At 40.0% G+C, this 21,097-nt stretch overlaps 1 protein-coding gene and 1 long non-coding RNA gene across 8 annotated transcripts in view; one reads left to right on the forward strand and one right to left on the reverse strand.

Annotated features, from left to right (window-relative positions):
- Window positions 1-21,097, forward strand: part of LOC144691381 (integrator complex subunit 6-like) — a 107,442-nt gene that overhangs the window by 23,114 nt on the left and 63,231 nt on the right. For 4 of the 7 annotated variants that reach the window (XR_013579119.1, XR_013579118.1, XR_013579120.1 and 1 more), the window contains exons 4-7: window positions 8,026-8,115; window positions 11,606-11,789; window positions 16,640-16,768; window positions 20,629-20,792. Coding sequence is in view for 2 of the 7 variants with exons in the window: in XM_078559424.1 (XP_078415550.1) it covers window positions 8,026-8,115; window positions 11,606-11,789; window positions 16,640-16,768; window positions 20,629-20,792 (567 nt within the window). In the remaining 5 variants the exon portion in view is untranslated. Of the gene's footprint in view, window positions 1-8,025; window positions 8,116-11,605; window positions 11,790-14,547; window positions 14,696-16,639; window positions 16,769-20,628; window positions 20,793-21,097 lie in introns of those variants that run through there. The other 3 variants (XR_013579121.1, XR_013579122.1, XM_078559425.1) reach the window with 2 other exon arrangements.
- LOC144691387 (uncharacterized) lies at window positions 1,638-11,739 on the reverse strand. The gene is made up of 3 exons (XR_013579125.1): window positions 11,616-11,739; window positions 10,695-10,857; window positions 1,638-1,705 (listed from the first exon to the last, which is right to left on the reverse strand). It is a non-coding gene; the product is annotated as an uncharacterized LOC144691387 (long non-coding RNA).

The following is a 21,097-nucleotide window of genomic DNA, read 5'->3' on the forward strand; positions in this document are numbered from 1 at the left end:
CTGTAATTGTGTATAAAAGATAAATGAATAAACAGACAAAATTCCAAGTTGGAAGAAATGGGATACTATTTCTCAAGTCCTGGATCTAGCCATTTTCACAGGGACTGTTCTACAAAAGATGAATGAAAATAATATGGACAAGAATTCCTAGTGACTCCTTGAGCACAGTAGTGAATGGAAAGCATCTATAACCTCATGGTTCTAAAGTGAAATCATTTATTAAGTGTTCTCAGTAGTGTGACTTAAGCCTTGGCTGTAGCTTTCATCCTGGTTATACAACCTTGACCAGTCTACTTAACTGGTTAATGGTACTATCCATTCAGTTTGTTTTAGTCAACTCTACTTGAGTTGTTGCAGTATGAAGATTTTGACACTTTTTTTCAATTGAATGATTTTGTTAGTGAGCATGGGGAGTTTTCATTCCTCATTCTGTATCTTGCGCTATTGGAGCCAAGTTTGATTAATTCTTGGGAACCTATGCGTTGAGCAGGCATGTGAAAATATGATCTAACAGGCAAATTGTGTTGTGTAGCCTCTTAGTCCCTCATTGACATAGTTAATAAGGTTTTGGGCATTGTGCTAGTTTCTTTCCCCCTGCTTAAGGTTCTTTTGCTCCTTGCATTAGACCTCTTATTGCCAAAATAGTAAACTGTGTCTAGCCAGCTTACAGGAGTAGGTTGAATAAATCTGACAGCATCAAACATTCTGTTAATATCTCTATCCTCTTTGGACTTTGTTTCTTTTTCAGGTTTTGGATGCTGGGGTATTACCAGATGACAAGCTTCCATAAAATATCACTAGGCTGTTCTTGCCAGGGCATTCATATAAATGAATTCACAAATAGCTGTGCTTAGCTTTTCTGTGGTAACAGCAAAAACTAATTCTAAACTGTCCTGACCAGTGCAAACTTTTCAGTAGAAATAGGGGGCAACAACCCCTGCAAATATAGCATTTCTAGGGACTCCCGATCTTAACTTTGCTAGACGCAATGCAATCACTGCATTTAAAAGATAAACTTTAATTACTCATGTTGTCATATATTAATGAGTTTGCACATCAAATACAAATGACTTTTCTGAATGCTGAGATTCTCTTATACCATTAGGGGCCAAGTAAAGCAGCCAAAATAAATGGACATGAGTATACAAGGGATTAATATATTACTTTGAGTTTTAAAGACTGAACGGATTGTTCCAGTGTATTCATATGGTATACCTATCACCATTAACCCATCCAGTACATTCCTGCTTTGAATTAAATTTGATTAACTTCACTTAGACCAGAATCTGCCAGTATTTTTAGCTACAATTGTTCATTGAAAATGACTGGTCCTGATAATTGTATAAAATGCTCATTGCCTAAATCTTAAATTGTGACTTGCCAAATTGCTCATGAAGCATACTTTTTTTTATTCATTCATGCAATGTTGGCTTTGCTGGCAAGGCCAGTGTTTATTTTCCATCCCTAATTGCCCTTGAGGAATGGCTGCAATGATGCCTGCGTTAGCTATGAGATAGACAAACACATTAAGCCCAAGAAATCCAGGAGTATCCAATTAGATGTTGCTGAACATGAATAATTGATGCACTCCAGCATGTCATGGTGTTGTTGGCTCCACTACTGCAGTCAATAGTTCGTTTTTTTGTTGCTTTGTGATGGGAGTTCACTGGCACTGATGCTATTAGCTTTAAATAGTATATCATTCCTATAAAACCAAAAAGGACAAATAAATTACCTGCAAAGAAGCAAATATAAGCACAATCCGACAGGACTCCCCTTAGATGTTTCTCAACATGGGGCATAATTCCAGACAGTTGGCATAGCTATACTCCTTATAAGGAGTATTGGAAAGCTTCCCAAACCACAATTTAAAACTTTTCCTAACAATTCTGGCTTTGTCTCACTCATGGGGTGTGGGCGCCTCACTTCCATTGAGGTGAATGTGGTCCCCATTTGCTCTGTTTCAGACCATACTGAAGAGAAGGGTTTGAGCACGCTAAGGCAAGTTGGCACTTTTCCCTAACATTCAGCTCCCTAAATAAGCCAGTGAATTGGCACAAGCAATAGAAGCCATGATCCCTACCATAGATGATAGGTGATTGTCTATAGCAAGTCGGGAGACCCAAAGAGCCGCCACATAATCAGTTTATGATTGAAGCCATTGGCTTCACAGGGGGGGTTATCAGACATAATTTGATATTGAACCATATGAGAGCTTGGGACAGGTGACCAGCAACTTGATCAAAGAGTGTCTTAAAGGATGAGGTTTAGGGCCGAGACAGCTGAAAATGGAGCCACCAATGGAGGAGTGAAAGAAATTGGGGCAGGACAAGAAGCAAGGATTGAAGGAACAGAGTTCTTTAAATTGTAGAGCTGGATGAGATTGCAGAGATGTTGTCGTAGTAGTAATGTTACTGAATGAGTAATCCAGAGCCTTGGGTTAATGCACGCGGGCACAGGTTCAAATCCCACCATGGCAGCTGGTGGAATTTAAATTCAATTCCATGAAAGCTAGTCTCGGTAACGGTGACTGTGAAACTATCACCAGTTGTTATATAAACTCATCTGGTTCTCTAATGTCCTTTTAAGGAAGGAAATCTGCCACCTGGGCTGGTCTACATGTGATTTCAGATCCACAGTAATGTGGTTGACTCTTAACTGCCCTCTGAAATGGCCAAGCAAGCCACTCAATTCAAGGTCAATTAGAGATGGGCAGCAAATGCTGGCTTTATCAGTGACACTCACATCCCATTAAAGAATAAATAATAAAAAAGATGGGCAGGGCAAGCAAGGCCTAGGAGGGTTTGAACATAAGTACGAGAACTTTAAACTTGAGGTATTTCTGGGTGGGGAGCTAACTAGACCAGTGGTGGGTAATAGGTGAACAGTATTTGGTTGCAGTCAGGATAAGGACAGCTGAGCTTTGGATCAGCAGATGTTTAGTGTGGAAGATGGAAGGCTGGACAAGATTGGAATATTCAAGTTTGGAGGAAACGAGCGTAGATGAGTTCAGCAGCAGATGGGCAGAGATGGGAGTTATAAGAGAGGTGGAAGTAGGTGGTCTTGGTCACGGAAAGGTTAAAGGGTTTAAAGCTAAGTTCAGGGTCAAGTAAAACCCCAAAGTTATGAACAGTAGTGCAGCCTCACAGTGGCCAGGGAAAGGGATAGAATCAATGGCTAGTAGCTGAAGTCACTGTCTTTCATCTTGATAATATTTAATTGGAGGAAGTTTCTGCTTGTCCAGTTCTAGACATCATTGCACAGTGCTGCAAATCAGATGCAGTGGAGATTTTGAGAAAGGTGATGGTGATGAGGTGGGGCTGGATGTCATTAGCATAAGTGTGGAATCGATGTGTTTTTGCATGACGTTGCTGAGGAGTAACCTGTGGGTGAGAAATTAGACTGGAAATGTGGAACCACTTTTAAGAACCTTGATCCTGCAGTTCAACTGTCAAGCTATGTTAGAACCTGACCCAGCTGCAGTGTTTACCTGGAGTTACTCAACTTTGTAATTTTAGTGTCTCTCAGCTTTCGAGCCCCGTGAACGGCCAAAGGTGCTTGCTGGGATCCTTCCATCTATCATTACCATCTCCAAACTTGCATCAATAACTTTCATTAGCAGACCTCCAATGGTCAATGGAGATACCAAACCAGAGTTTTCATGCAAATCTGATAATCCATTGAATTATGAACCAGATTACCTTTGAGAACCCTCCAATAATCCATGGAATTAGTAGATCAGATTATCTGTGAGAACCCTACCATGGAAACTACACAGCCCAAAGTGCAATCTATTCAGGAAAGAAAGTGTTGGTATACCCCTGAAAGGTGATATGGGCATTGAAGCCTTGAGTAACTTCCACTTGGGGGTATGAAATAAGTAAGGCAAGGTGTATTTGCAATTAATGTTCTAAAGCTTACTGGATTTGGGAATAGTGCTAAAAGGTTGAGTGGTGAATAATGCACCATTTTTAGGAATTAGTTTAATGTCAATAGTGGCATTAATTGTTAGATATGAGAAGGAAAAAATTGCAGGGCTATGTATAAAGAGCAGGTGAGTGGACCTAATTGGATAGCTCTGTCAAGGCTGGCACAGACATGTTGGCCGAAGGTCTTGTGCTGTATGATTCCATGTACTGACCTTGCAGAAACTACAGTGATGCATGGGATAACACAAAATTCCCAGGACGTGAGGCCAAGGGGTGATCTCATTCAGTTGTTGAAAATAATGAAGGGATGTGGCAAAGTAGGGAATGAGTCTTCCCTCCTATTATGAGCGTCCAGAAGGGAAACCTTGGAATTCAGTTTTAGAGATCTAAAAGAAAATTCAGGAAAAAAGTTTTTATGCACACAATTGTGAGCATTTGGAACACACTGCTGCAGCAGACCACAGATGCAAAGTCAGTTTAAGTGTGGGGAAATTGTTACTTGGGAAGTGATGGCGTTGAAAAGTTATTCGAGACTGGAAAGTAATTTTAAAAACTGCCATGGCTAATAATGTGGTGAAGCAAGCTCAGTGAGTCCAAAGCCTGGTCTAAATTTTCTCTGATCAAAAGGTAACTGCCCTTCCCCTCCCAGCTGCAAATTTACATTACAGTACATTGATATTTTTTTGCCAATCTAATTTGATAGGAGTGGCTTCCTGTCTGGACACTCAATGCCACACAGTACATCATTTAGTGGACCAGCTTCCTGACCTTTTGCACTGCTGCTTTTTGTGCCATTCTAGACGATCCATCCTGATTTCTTATGGCCTTTGAGTGCTAAGATTTGGGGCTCCATGCTGGTGTTTGAGCATGCAACACTGCTACACCATTGGGGCACTGAGCCCCAGCACAGATAGCACAAATTTAGATTTTATGTAGCAGTTTTTTTGGAGGGGGGGGCACAAGTACTTTGTTTGATCCATGAATTTGGCAGTGCTGAGCTTTCAACCCCATGTCCTCTGGATCACAAAGACTGCCTCACTTCACCATGTAACTTTGCCTGTCTCTGCCCCTGACTGAGTCCATCTACTGCTCAGATATCCATCCAGCATTGGTTATTTCCAGGTTTGCCTATCCCAGTGATGTTCCAGCTGGCCAACCCATAAACTTGAGCTTATCCAAACTCTGCCCATATCCTAACTCACCAAGTACTGTTTATCCATCACCTTGGTGCTAGCTGAACAACATTGGCTTGCCCAGTCTACCAAAGCTACCAAAATTCTCATTTTGTTCAAATCCCTTTGTGGCCTTGCCTCTGCCAACTCTCTCAGAACTGTGGGTTTGTCCAACTCTGATTTCTTGCATATTTCCCGCTCCATTGGCAGCCATGCCTTTAACCATCTAGACCCAAGTTGTGGCATTCCCTCAGCTTTCCCCATCTCTCCTCCTTTAAGATCTTCTCTAAAACCTATGGTTTTAGTCATCCCTTCTAATACTCTTTTTCTTTAGCTTGGTGTCAGTTTATGTCTGATTGTGCCTTGGGATGTTTTTGTATGTTAAAAGAATTCTATAGCTGCAAGTCATTAGTTGAGTTTTTTGCGGGGGGTGGGGTGGGGGGGGCAGGGGATGGAATTGTCTATACCATTGTGTGGGTCACCTTTAATGTTAATCTTGCATCACAGGCCAATAAGCTTTTGAAGTCCTAGATACCTGTATGGTGGTCAATCAAATTTAATGCATACATATTTGGCTCAAAAATGCAACTATGAAGCATAAAATTTGGTACCAAATATAAATAAGGGCACCAATTTACTGATCTCAGAAAAATGGGCCAGTGTGGTGGAAATTGGCCTCTAAAGACCTTGGAATCCCATGTAATAAGAGAATTTGAGTTATTTGGACTTTGCAGGTCAATATCATTAGTCATCAGCTTACTTTTCATAAAACATCTAAGATATCGCCAAAAAGGCACTGCCAAACATTAATAACCCAAAACACTATGGGTGCTGGAAATTTGAAATAAAAACAGAAAATGCTGGATGCACTTGGCAGGCCTGGTAGCATCTGTGGAGGTAGAAACATAATTAACGTTTCAGGTCAAGGACCTTTGGAACTGCTTTTTAAAATTAGACCTGCGTAAATGCTACTGTGTGGGTCTTGAAACCAGGGGCTGGAGCGCTACCGACTGAGCCACTGGAGCTGTGAAGAACTGCCAGCATTGCAGATTCTGGTTTTGAGTCTTCAATCTTCTGTCTCTAGCCTTCCAAATTCACTGAGTTCAGTATGTTGTCTATGCTTTTATCACAACATAAAATAGCTTAACGACGCACCCACTCAAGTGCACAGAGCTTGTGCTTTGCCAATTTCCAGTCTGCCTACTCGCAATTCTGCATGCTCTAAATACCATGCATGTTGAAACCGAATCCAACATTCAGACCTCTTGTTAAATCATTTGCTGTTTGAATGCCATTGCCATTTCCATCTTGTTGAGTGCTTTCAGTACCTTTTCATTTTTAAAGAGATTAGGGAAAAAATCAGAAAGGATGGTTTGAATAATTGAAAATGGATCAATATTTTTTAAAGGAATAAAAATAGTTGGTAGAAAAAGAGGAAGATTGAAGGGTATGGAGAGTTAGCAAGAGAGTAGAATGGGGCCAGCTTGCTCAAATGGGGTTGAGCACCAGCATAGACTTAGTGGACCAAATGACCCTCTGAACTAAACCATTCTTTGGTTATTTTTACCCTTTAGAAAAATAAACACATTTGGAATGGAAAAACGCTGCCTTGCTTTTGATATCTCCAGCTTGCACTCTTGCAGATCATTTTAAGTTCCATTTGAGCTATATCTTTTAACTTCTCGATATGTTAGAGAGGGTGTTAGGCATTGTCTCTCTCTCTCACTCAGTGATCCTGGATTCTGCAGAACGCAATTTCATCTCCAGCCAAAATGCTGAGAAGCCTGAGGAGAGTGGTTGAATGTACACCAGTCGGCATGTTCACAAAAGGCTGGAAACAGAGGATTCCAAGTCCAAGTCAGCTTTTGCCAACCAGTTGCATAACGATTGGTTTCACAGCTGTTAAAATGTTTTCACTGATCCTAATCATAGCGGGTAATTGAATGAACCATAAAGGTGAAGTTCTACATTTAAATCTCACTGTACTTGATTTTGAAGGAAGAAGTTTCACATTGGGGTTAAAGGTGACATGATCTGTCTCCAAAGTAGTGTCAGTGGGGCAATTGTGTTTTGCTGTTGGCCTCAACTTGCAAAGTTGAACGTGAGCACTCTTTTGGCAGCTGTGAATTTTCTAAGCTATTGACATCTGAAGCTGATTACCAGTGTTTATTTGCTGAGGTGAGAAAGGAAGGGGTTCAGGGTAAGACCTGCTAGAATTTGCAAATAATTAACAAAGATCCCAATTGTGTTCAGCATCAGATAAATCCTGTCATGTCCTTAATATAAGCTTGCTTTCAGGTAAGGAAAAATATTCTCCGTGCCACTTGTCACCTTTGCTCCATCTGTGCTGGATACTCCACAGTTCAGACACAATCGCAAGGTGTCCTAATGAATATTGTTATAGGCCCTAGTTTTTCCTGCTAAAAAATAAAACATATTGTCCAATGGTACAGCTTTTCTTTCAATTTAACCTACTTTAAAGATGGATTGTGATCAGACATATCTCTGAAGTGAATCTGAATTTCTAACATGCGAAGGTATATCCAAGAGGAGATACTTGTACAAGACTATCTATTTGTGACTTTGTTCACTGACTCTTTGTATAATCTATTTCCTTCCCTCACTGCACACCCCCGACCCCCAGTGGTTGACGCTATTTAAGTGAAACTAGAATATTCAGTGTCAGTTTGTTTAAATGTATTTACATCTTGTCTTGCTTCTCGGTTGTAGTTGAAATTTAATGTCTGAACTTCAAGTGGCATTCATTGTGGAAAAATAACATAAAAATGTTCCTTTCTCTCCTTCTAAACCACTTTAATGGATAGCTTGCACTCTGTAGTAACTGTAATGCAGATTGGAACATTAACATCTGCTTATGACTTTTCTAACATATGAACTACTTTCCCCCTTTGATTTTTTTTCAGGGGCGAAACCCTTTCTTTCTGGAACCATCAATTATCGTTACAATTACTGATGGGAACAAATTGACAAACAGTAGTGGTATACAAGATGAGGTAAGTTGTTTTGTCAGAGTGTTCATGTCAATTTTTGTTAATGGCAGTAAATTTTTCCTCCTTGGTGCTTATGGATATACTTGTCCCTGGAGTGATATTTTTGATTAAAAGCAAAATTCTGCGGATGCTGGAAATCTGAAACAAAAACAAAAATAGCTGGAAAAACTCAGCAGGCCTGACTGCATCCGCGGAGAGGAATACAGTTAACGTTTCAAGTTCGTATGACTCTTCATCCAGTCCCGATGAAGAGTCATACGGATTCGAAATGTTAACTGTCTTCCTCTCTGCAGATGCTGTCAGACCTGCTGATATTTTTGATTCCCTGAATGGCCGAGCATATATTTAATTCAATGAATTCAGTCAACTAATTGATAAACTTAAATTTTTCTTTTGCAAATTCTGAATGTACATTTCCTCCTTGTATCACTCGCACCCATGTTTGTGTCATATACATCATCTTGGACATAAAACATGCATTGAAAACTTATATTTAATTTCTTCATTATCAAATACACTTTTAATCTTATCTCTGGAGTAATTCAGTATACTTCTTGACTTAGCAATTTTTTTTCGTTGTCTTGGGTAGTGGTTCTATGAGTGATATAGTGAAGAAATGCTTTGACCAAAATTGTATATAGTTTTTTTAACATGAATGTATGTTGAGATACACCTGGCCTAAGAAGGAGTATCTATGCATGAGGAGCAGATCTTGGGAACCTGGAAATTTAACTTGAAAGACCAAAAATGCATCAATAGTTCTGTGATTAACAATACCAATAAGGGTATTGGAAAGAGACATGACACCACAGACTAATCAGAGCATTGGAAGACACTTACACTATGCATAGTAATTTAATTAGTGTGTATGGCATGTCTGATATTTCCTGCCTGTGACTTGACATTGTAATTTCATGTTCACTGTGTCTCTTGCCAACGCACGATGGCCACTGATACCTGTCTGTGCATTCGTACTGGTCCGCACATGCGCAGAAAACCAATGGCGTCACTTCGCTGCACCCAGAGTGCCAGCAAAAACCCATATCGACCAATAGTAAGGTCGTATGTCAGTTTGAGTGGGTGGGGTGATGTGTGTAAGCCAATCAGAGCTGTGGGCGTGGGACTGAATGAATCGTGTGGTTGCAGCAGGTTGGTGTCTGCTGAATTAGGACAATTTTGTTACCAACCAAGGACCAGATTGAGAGTGGGTTAAACCACCGAATTGGTGCCCGGGATAGCAGCCCACTGCATCCTCCGGTGGTCTCCTCCGGTTTGAGGAGCTGTGGGGTGAACATTGTTGGGTGCAATGAGTTTTTTTTTAACTGGTTTGGAGATGGAGTCTTGCCTGGTGTTTGCTTACAGCATCTTCATTTGCTTAACATTTCTTTCAAAATGAATGGGAAAACGTCTTTAATAACTGTTTGATAAACATCTCTGCTCCTGGCCGCTGCCTATTCCGTCGCTCGCAATAACGTAATGGAGTAAAACATTAGAACTGTGCATGCACTGCATCGGCAACAAATGCAGTCTTTCATGTTTGCCACACTTTTCAATTTTATACCATTATGTCCATATTTTAAGATGGGATTTGCCTATATGTAAACTTGCCATTTGTATTGAATAAAATGACCAATAACTTCCCCTAAAACCTGCCATGTTTTCCCCTAAGAAATTTCTGAACTCATAACGAGTTTAAACCAGGAGCTGAGCATTCGGCCCACAGCAAAGTTTCTTTCGGCCCTTGATATTCTGCATCATCGTTCATTATGGAACATCACAAACTTGAAACGTTAACTCTGCTTTTCTCCACAGATGCTACCTGACCTGCTGAGTGTTTCCAGCATTTTTCTGTTATTTTATTTAATAATTTGCTCAGGTGTTTTGGCTTTCGCTTCAGACTGGGGAAAATACCCTGAATGTTTGGGGTTTTCTTCCTGGAATGAGTGTCATCTCCACCAACAGTGCAGTACACCCCTATGGTGGGTAGAGGCAAGCTGGATCAATGCTCTTTTCCTCCCTGCCCCCATCCCACAGGTGTCAGAAAACTCAATACACCTATGCTCATGGTTAGTGCATGATGGCATGCAACAGATTTGTTTATCTCTTTTATTCTTCATTGATAGCCAAAGAAAACCCTATTTTTGTTTTGGGTGACACCAATATGTTATACAAGAATGTCAAGTGAATCATGTCATTTTATACTCTATAAAAGCACTATCATGTAAACCATTGACATTTGAAGTTCAGAAAAATCCATTTTGGTTGAGATTGCTTTATTTCTTTGACTTTTGAGATGAACATGTTAATGAACAAGTTGAATAAAATATACCTGGAAAATGTTTGGCACGTTGAGACCAGTTCTTTATTCTTGTTAAAAGGAAACAGAAACTGGTTTCTCCCTCCCTGCTGTTTCCACTAAAATTCCACTGTCGTCTTTCCCAAACCCCAAACTGTGATTTAACTGTATAAGTGATGAGATATGATTACAGTATGCAGCAGTTCTAGTTTTGATTTAGCTTAGCATCACCAACTTTTGACCAGCCTGTTGTAAACAAAATAGTATGTCACAATTTGAAACATACAGTCACTTTGACAGACTGGATCTATCCAACCTTGAAGGACTGTTCTTTTGTTTAGTTTGTTCGCATGTGACACCAAACATCCACAGTGATGTAGCTGATGTAAGGTTAACTGCTGTGTGCCTGAAGGAATTGTCTGCTATGCAGAATTGAGTGTTCTGGAAACCTGTAAACAAAACCAGTATGAACAAACTATCATACTTAACATATGAACATCATCTTCCCTTTTCACAACTCTTTAGCTTAAACCCCCATATGCATTAACTATTTTTCAACTGAAATGGATAAACACCCCTCCCCCTTAATTCAAAGTACAGCTAGTAAAGTGAACAGAACTTAATTTGTTAAACATGTATCTCAATTTTGTTCTGTTGTCAGTGATTCAGCTATCTCAGACTCCATCCTTGTATGTTAGTATTTAGTTTATAATATATACATATGAAAAAAGAGATATGCTATCGAGCTTTTATCTTGCACTCACCAGGGCAGATTGGCAAGAATACCAATGTAAAGGGAACAGCAATTCATATAGCGTGAGAAGAGTGCTGGTTGGTTGGCAAGTGGACGCTGGTCAAGGCATTGCCATGGGAAAGGAATCGGGGAATGGCTGTCCCCCAAGCTTTCGTTTAGTTGAAAAAGGTGCAATGCATGGACATGCTCCTTCTGTCTGCAAAGGACAGGACCCTGTGTGTGAATATATGTAGCTTCTAGCACGTGTAAGTGAGTCACACTGCGAGTTGTCAGTCAAGCTAATGGAGAGTTTGGAATCCCTTGACCTACCTGTATCTTAATTATATTTGGTATTTAAATAATTGCAATAATTATTGGAAAGTTGACAATTAACGAGGAATGGTGAAGTTTGTAATTCCGAATTAGTAAAATGCTAAGTAAGGTGTTCCTTTTTGCAATTGCAGCTCCACCTACCTCTTAATTCTCCCTTGCCAGGGAGTGAATTAACCAAGGAGCCATTTCGATGGGATCAGCGATTATTTTCCCTAGTCTTGCGTCTTCCTGGATTGATGCCACCTGAAGCAGAGCAATTGGGTAGTGTGCCATCTGATGAATCTGCCATTACACCCATGTGTGAGGTTACAGGAGGTGAGATCAACGTTGTGCATAATTAATGTTTTAAATGGGCCATCTTATCCTTTTTTAAACAATACTTAATTTGTTTTACTAAGATTAGCCATGGCAGAAATGCTGGCCCTTTGTTTTACTTGTCAGAATATCCTAATGTTCTTTTGTACAGTGCGTCTATTGACACCACTCTCAGCCAATAGGTTGGTGGCAGGGTGGGTTTAAAAGAGGACTCAGAATACGCAAGTTGCAAAGCAAACCAAGTCTAGTTACTCACAACAGTCTAATTAAACAATGCAAAACAGAATCTGTTTTTAAAAAGTGTCTCTGAAATACATCAATCTGGATGCGTGATTGAAACTGCAGAAATGTCTCTTGATAAAAGCAGGGTGATTTCTCCAGTAAAGGTTAGTACTGTATACATGCGTGTAAAATCTTTTCCGCCACTTGCAGCAGTGCTGTCTCCAGACATGATTGATGGGGCAATTACCTAATCATCATCATTCTGGCTTGGAACTGCTGGTCACTATATGCAACCCATTTTGTATTGTCAAACGGCAGAGATCAAGAAAAAAATCTGGTAGCACCACAGAATTACAAGTTGTAATTTGATCTCCAGGTTCAAATGACTAGTGCACGAATCTAGCTTTCTTGCAATTTGTCATTTTCTCACGTGTTGATTTGGGTTATTGTCTTAATCGGTTGCTACCATTATAGTATCCCTTATGATTATTTGCTGTGTGCAGTTATGTTGCTGTATCTTATAATGCTGTGCTGACCACTTTATTTTTTTCCTTCCATGCTCCCTTCTAAACTATCTTGTTTTAAACTGGGCTTGTTTTGGAAGAGGGAACGGAAACTTTATTCACTACACTTTTATATTGTGTTTAGTGCAAAATTAAACAATTCAGAAGATGCAATTCATCGAACACCATTCCAAGTTATCATGTTTGTTAAACTTGAGGTCTTCTACATTGCGTAACAGACTAAGAACACTAATTGAGATTTCTATCGCTTTAGAGATCTTAAAGTGAATTGGTTATTAAATAACCTTGACAAGTAAAGGGATATGCACATTCCTTTTTCTTGGCTAAATCTCATAATATAAGTAAGAGTTAGTTTGCTCATGTCTGGCAATGCCTTCTGTGTCAACATTGACTGGTGCATCCAGCTAGGCTGCTGTCTCCCTCAAGAACAAAACAGAAATTTGGGATGAGAAAAAGTAATTCTGCTCTGCCTATTGAAATGAATCCTTCTGGTATCTTAAACTTCCCATTATATCACCCACCTTTTTGTGTTTTTGCCAATTAAACCTGAGTGATGAATTTTTCCCAATATGTTTCTTTAAATTTACTTTTCATGAATTTGAATTTATATCCTTTAATCACCCTTTCCTGGGTTACTTTGTAATTTTCATAATAGTGTCAGCCATGACTCATTGGCTGTGCTCAGAGTTGGTAGGTTGTGGATTCAAGCTTCATTTCAGAGACTTGAGCACAAAATCCAGATTGACAATGATAATCAATGTGATAGTGACACAGATAGTGTCCCTCTACTGACAGCAATGTTGTTGGTGGTGCTGTCTTTTGGATGTGACATTAAACCATGCCCCATCTGCCCTCTTGGATGGAAGCAAAAGATCCCATAACACTCTTCAAGGTGAGCAACCATGACCTCCCCATTCTCCTCACTAATATTTATCCCTCGACCAGCATCACAAAAACAGATTGGGTAGTCGTTATCAGATAGCAATTTGTGGGACTTTATGCAATTTGGCTGCTACATTTCGGTGACTGCGCTTCAAGATTATTTAATTTACTGTAAAGAGCTTTTGGGGCATCTGGAGATTATGAAAGGAACTACATAAATGTAAGTCTTTACTTTTTTTTTACTGCGATGTGTAGCCCTGAGCTTCTCAAACTTGCTTTAGAGCTCATTCTTTTTACACTTGACACTCTTCTTCTCTGCACCCTCTCCACCACTTTTGTGGTGTGGTGAGCAGAATTGATATACTTTTCCAGTTCATGTCTGGCCATTGCATCATCAAGCATGATCTCTAGGGATTTGATGCCCTGGTGTAATGATCCAAACCAGCATTTTGTTTGCTTTGTTAATTGCATCACCAGATGAGGATAAGCCTTATTATTCCGAGGACAATTTTGAAATCTCTTGAAATTTCTGTACACATCATTGTATAGTTCTGAGGTACAATTTTCAACTAATTTAATGATTCAAATAAAATGAATGAAACTCATATTTTGGTGCATCTCACCTCCTGTATATTTAGTGACAACCTGAGTTTATATAGTTCCTTGAGGATAAGCATCCCAAATGATTCCAAAATGGACATGTGCAAAATGAATGCCAAACTTTGACAGGCAAAAGCAGGAGGGGCCACCAAAAACTTGTTCCAGTAGATAGGTTTTGAAGAGGTTAAAGAAGTGGCAGAGGGGTTTACAGGGGAAATTTGAGAATTGGATCCAGGCAGTTGAAAGTTCCACTACCAATAGTGGGCAAAATGAAAAAGAAAATTTGAGTTGGGCGTGGAAAGCTTTTTGGTGATGATAGTTGATTGGGCAGATTGCAGTGAGAGGGTTGGCACGGGTATGAGAAACATGATGACAAGAATGATTGTTAACTTGTGGTGTTGGGGCAGAGAGAGCCTTGATAATGAAGAGCTCCTTGTGACTGGTGCTTGAAGTGGCAGGTTGGATGCAATGGATTGAAGGAGCTGATTGGTCGTAAGGAATAAGAACTTGTAGTTATCCTTTTCCTCCAGATTGATCTTGGAATGTTGAGCTATTTTGACTAAGGAGATGAGAAGGACAACAGTGCTTGATGTCAAACCAGACCTGAGGATGGATGGCTAGGTTAGCTGTGTGGCAGATAAGCTCCTGTTGATGCCCCTCAGATGAAGGAGCAAAAATGAAGGCTGTATTGAAATCACGTCAGGATTTGTTTCAAAGTTAGTTAATAGAAATTAAGATTCCTTCCTTTTACTCTGGAACTACTGACAAGTCTGATAGTTGAGCTTTGAGAATATGTAACATCGGCTAACAACCCAAGCACTTTATGCTGGTTATGTTCCAAATTTAAGCTACTGCTAGAAGGGTGCTTTTTTCTGGGAAAAAAAAGCATTTGGTCTCTTAATGCATCATTTAACTCTTTTGGCCTTTGTCAGGATTAAAAATGCCCTCCCAGGCAGAATCTCTGACTAGATCTTGTATCTCTTGACACAAAGCTCAGCTGCTACCGTTCGTCTGTGGGGCATTGTCAGCAGTGTAATCTCGACCCTGGTACTTGTGGTAAATATCTGACGATTTTCAACTTGCTTGGAACAAAAGACTTAAAGCAGATGAAGACGATCTGTTAATATACAATTACTTCTGACCAGATGTGCATATCTTTCCAAGTCTCTGTCCACTTGGCTGTATTTCGAGTTTGTTAGGGCCAAGATTTTGCCTTCTGATATTGATTAAGGATAAGCAAAACCCATAAAACCTGAGTTGTCCCCTCTCCAATAATGAAGGTTGTAGCTTTGCAGATGAACAAATTATACCAAATTCCAGCAGATGGTTGCCCAGAATTTGTCATGTGGTGAGCATTTCGTGGCTGTGCAGCACCTGCGTGTAGTTCAACTGCAGTAGTTTATTGAAAACTAAGATCGAGAAGGGAGAAAAACATTCATTTAAACTAAATAGAAATAAGAAGATGGACAGATGATATCGTTTCACCAAAAGCCTGTTTAAGAGAAATAAAGTTTCTTATTTTCCCTATCAAAGTTAGCTTAGGTAACTATGTAATTGAAATAAATCCTAATTTAAAGAATGGCTGATGCATATAGTGGGTAAGAAGTTTATTATTTTCATTGCAATCATATGTCCTAATATTGTGCTGTATTGGGGAAGGGAAGACAATAATAAACTATATCCCCAATGTTGGAAACTAACAACACTTCAGTCAAAAGGTTCAGTGCTGTTCAATACATTAACAACTAGTAATATGTGGCTATTTTGGAATACAGATGTTTGGGAATACAGGCCCATGCTAGTGTTTTGCTCCACGTGAGCCTCCTCTCACCCTTCTTCATCCAATCCTAACAAATCTTTTACTCCTTTCTCCCTCATCTATTTATCCAGCTTCTCCTTAAATGCATCTTTGCTGTTTGCCTCAACTTCTTGCGATAACGAGTTCCACATTCTAACCATCCTGGATTAAGGAGTTTCTCCTGTACTCCCTATTGGATTTTAATTGACTACCTTATATTTATGGCCACTAGATCAGGTCTCCCCCGTTAGTGGAAACATTGTCTCTAAGTTTACCCTATCAAGCCCCTTCCATGATCTTGAAGATGTCTGCCATGTCATTTCTCAATCTTCTCCAGAGAAAAGAGAAAAGGCTACCTTTTCTGATAGGTATAACACCTCAATTCTGTTATCATTCTAGTACTTTTTTTGTTGTGCTGTCTTGTGTCTCTATCTTTTTCTTTTGGTGATAAGGAGACCGGAACTGTGCTTAGTATTCTGTATGGTGTAACCAAGATTCTATACAGGTTTAACATAACTTCTCTGCTTTCAGTTCTATCTCCTGAGAATTGAATCATCAGGTCCTGATGCACATTTAAAAGTATTAGCATTTTATTTCACCTCAGTTTAATATAATCATTTTTCAAAGCCTTTTGATTATTGCATTTAAATTGTCATTCTGCTACTTTGTAAAATTTGGACTACATTCAATGGTTGGTGGCTGAGTTTGACAGTTAGTGTAGAAAGCTGGAAACTGACCAAACATGTGTTACCTATTGTTGATAGTTATGTATGAAGTACACCCATATATAGATCTATCTGCATTTCTTCCTGAAAATGATCCAGGTCGTTCATACTGTGTGTGCACACAGCGGATGCTCCTCCAGTGTCTGGAATCGCTTGTGCAGAAAGTGCAAAGTGGAGTGGTACTAAACTTTGAAAAAACTGGCCCAGATCCAGCACCTGTTGGAGAAGGTAAATTTATGTCTTTATCTGTTTTATGCCTTATGCCTAAACTAACATACTTAATCCCTCTGGCTTGTAAATATGATTTGCAGGCAGGACATCTTTTTGACTTGACGGCAACACCCTGTTAGTGGAAAATATCATTCATGTTGCTACTGCATAGTAGCAGCGTAAAACGATTAGCTTCAACTTTTGCTCAAAGTTTTGAGATCCCTTATCCTTCCAGGGTACTATGAGGTAGAGTGGGCACTTTTCACGATCGAAAGTGGTAGCTTTGGGCCCATGTATGAATAGGCGCGATACACAGTGAGCAGTGGTCTGATTGGGGTGGCCATTATCCTACAGGATAACTTTGTACCATATTTCAGTGTCTTGTACAGTGAGCAAATGGCTCAGGCCCAATTACGAGATTGCTGATAAGGCCAATCTTATAGCTCATGGAGCTGTTGGAATCCCGATGCATATATTGACTGGTGAAGGTAGGCTTGTGGAAGACAATGGTGGATTTCTCAACCAGTACCTCGAAGAAAGGGAGCTCTTCAACTGCTCTGTTTCAAAGATGAATTTGAGCACAAGATGGAGCCCATTGAGGTGTGTAAGGAAATCCTTGCGTGCAGCTGCAGATTCAAGTATAGCAAAAGTATCATCTACATGTCAGAAATATGCAAGGGGAAGGAGGTGAGGGGTAATCTCATCGAAAACGTGTTTCATGTTAGTGCAAGCTGGGTTTTGAGGGGATCCCAGTCTAGCTCAAATTTTTGTGCTCGTCAAGGTTGTTAACGATGGAGAGTGACATTCACTGCATTTCAGGGCACACTCGGTTCGTATCAAGCACGCCCACACTATGTAAAGCCACCACCTACATCAGTATGTTATCTTAAGCATTTCCCGCACCAGTGCGATTGCCAATTAATGTCTCATTAGGGACAGTTTTGTGCTTTAGCACTCTGCTCCTTGTTATGATTCTGTTAGGGACTGTTAACATTTAGAAAAGAAATCTGAGCACCCAGTAATTAACTGACAGAACTGTGCCACAAGATTTCATGCTTATAAACAAAAACAAACTTTACTGTATACAAAGAGATTAAACAAAGCAAGTACCACTTCCTTAACACAGTTTATAAAGGCTTATGCTATAAACTCAATTCTACTTGTTAGTTCCCCACCCCACCCTCCCACCCCCAAGAGCTCTGGTACTTGGGGGGTACCAACCCACCAGGTATGCCACAGCCCCTCTGGAATTCACTTTATTTCCCTCTGAGATAAGATTCCAAAGGGATCCTTTCATTAGCTTTTTGATTATGCGACCCTCCACCTCATCTTTATAGACCACATGATTGGATGCCTCAGCTCCTTTGTTCGGGTTACCAGCAGAACCCCAACTGCCTCCCCACAGCTTCCCAAGCTAACTTTGCTGACTGATTTCTGCCACAAGGCACTGTGAGGACCACTGTAGATTTCTTCCACTAGCTGCGAGGTAGAACAAATCTTCCAACTGTTTCTATCACATAAAATCCAAACTGAGATTGAACCAAACCCACATTCCACGTGGTGAACAATGAAGTTAGTATTTTCTCTGCTTGAAGTGCAAGTCTAACTGATAAACATTTATTTCCTTTGACTCTCTCAACTCAGTGAACTGTAACCTGCACCTAAATCAAAATTGCAACTGCCTCTTTCTGTTCCTAAACTGAACTGCTTGGTTCTGTTAGCAAACACACACAAATAATTTAAACAAAACAATCTTCTAACCAAGGCTTCACCCTGAATTGCTATCCCAATGGCAATGAGGCATGGTTTGGGATGATTCAAACAGAAATGCAAACAAATTATTTCACCTTCAATGCAACTTTTGATTCTGTAACCCATATGAATAATTAATTTATATCTCCAGTGGAGTTTTACAACCCTCTTTCCCAGAATAACTAGCTTTTGGCTTTTCTGGAAATGATGATAGGATCACAGAATTGTAACAGCACAGAAGGAGGCCATTCGGCCTATTGTGCCTGCACCAACTCTGAGCATTTCACCTAGTGCCATTCTCCTGTTTTCTCCCTGTAACCCTGCAGATTGCTTCTTTTCAAATAATTATGGAATTCCCTCTTGAATGCCTTAGTTGAACCTGCCTCCATCACACTCTCAGGCAGTGCATTCCAGACCGCAACAGCTCGCTGTGTGAATAAGATTTTTCTCATCACTTTTGTTTCGTTTGCCAATTACTTTAAATTTGTGCCCCCACATTCTTGATCCTTTCACGAGTGGGAACAATTTCTCCCTACCTACTCTGTTCAGACCTCTCATGATCTTGAATACCTCTATCAAATCTCCTCTCTGCCACTTTTTCTCCAAGGAAGAGTTCGAACTTCTTCAATCTTATTTCATAACTGAAGTTCCTCGTCCCTGGATCCATTCTCTCATAACCCTCTTTTGCATGCTCTCCAATGCCTTCACATCCTTCCTAAAATGTGGTGTCCAGAACTGTGTGCAATACTCCAGCTGATGTCTAACTGTTACCTTATACAAATTCAACATAATTTCTTTGTTTTTATACTCCATGCCTGTATTAATAAAGCCTAGGACACGCTATGCTTTATTAACTGCTCGCTCAACCTGTCCAGCCACCTTTAATGACTTATGCACATATACACCCTGGTCCTTCAGCTCCTGCACCCCTCTTAGAGTAGTACCATTTATTTTATACTGTCTCTCCATGTTCTTCCTACTAAAATGTATCACCTCACATTTCTCCACATTGAATTTCATGTGCCACCCATTCTACCAGCTTGTCTATGTCCTTTTGAAGTTCTGTACTGTCCTACCCACAGTTTACGATGCTTCCAAGTTTTGTATTGTCCACAAATTTTGAAATTGTTCCCTGTACTCCAAGGTCTAACTCATTAATATATATCAGGAAAAGCAAGGTTCCCATACTGATCCCTTGTGAGCTCCACTGCAAACATTCTTCCAGCCTGAAAAACATCCATTAATCATTACTGTCTGTTTCCTGTCTCTCAGCCAATGTGCCTACTGTCCCTTTTATGTTAACTAACTTTTCTCAAGTCTGTGCAGCACTTATCAAATGCCTTTTGGAAGTCTATGTACACCACATCATTAGCATTGCCTTCATCAACCCTCTCTGCTACCTCTTTGAAAAACTGCAGCATGTTTGTTAAACATGATTTTCCCCTAAGAAATCCATGCTGGTTCTTCTTAGTTAACCCACATTTGTCCATGTGACTATTAATTCTGTCCCAAATCCTAGTTTCTAGAAGTTTCCCCATCACCGAAATTGAACTGACTGGTCTGTAGTTGGAGGGCTTATCTTTGCACCCTTTTTTTGAACAAAGGCGTAATGTTTGCAATTCTCCAGTCCTCTGGCACCATCCGAGTCTAAGGAAAACTGAAAAATTATGGCCACTGCCTCTGCAATTTCCATTTCACTTCCCTTGGATACATTTCATCAGGTGCCTTGTCCACCAAGTACAAACGGCCTATCCAAGACCACAGCCTAATCAATTTTAAACCCTTCTAATGACACCCTGGCTCTACCAAGAGGTCCAGAAATGGATCACCCATTGTTTAAGTTTTTTTTTCACTATCAACTCTGACCTTGTAAGATAATCACAGGTTAATTAAACTTAGGCTTGTTTGATCAGTCTTTTACATTAGGGAACCCAGATCTCATAAGTGAAAGGTCAGTTATATAGTTCATTGAGCCACCTGATTTATCCACTTCCCTTGTGATTAGAAATCAATCAGTGTATACAGTGGCTGAGTGTATGTTATCATTAAGCAACCTGTTACAGTAAATTGAACAAAGAATTGTAGATATGGTTGTTTGTCACTTACATTTTATTAATCTCGTCTAGATGGTATTCTTGATGCACTTAAATCTGCCCCTCCGTTTGGACCACAACTTTGGCACAGTTGTCACAAACTCATCTATGTACGGCCTAACCACAAAACTGGTGTTCCAGTTGGACATTGGCCAATCCCAGAGTCCTTCTGGCCAGACCAAAACTCTCCAACCCTAGTAAGTTTTTGCCAATCTACTAATACATTTGTTCACCTCCAGGACATTTCTTGCATATTAATTAAATAATTTTAAGTACTGTATTCATGTGTATATATTTGTCTAAAATGGCAATTGAAAGAATATTGCCCTTTTTTTTTATTTGCCTTCCTATCTTGCACTGTTTGGCTGCTTGTGTGTGCACAAGAATACCAAGCCACTACTGCCCCACCACTACCAGAAAACACCCCATTGGAGTTGTTTGGACTGTGGCTCCCTCTCTGTATACACAAACAATTCCAAAATTTGCCATGTGGGAAGCAAAG

This window comes from Cetorhinus maximus, chromosome 16 (assembly GCF_964194155.1).
Source record: "Cetorhinus maximus chromosome 16, sCetMax3.hap1.1, whole genome shotgun sequence".
In the NCBI taxonomy this organism is placed as follows: Eukaryota; Metazoa; Chordata; class Chondrichthyes; order Lamniformes; family Cetorhinidae; genus Cetorhinus; species Cetorhinus maximus.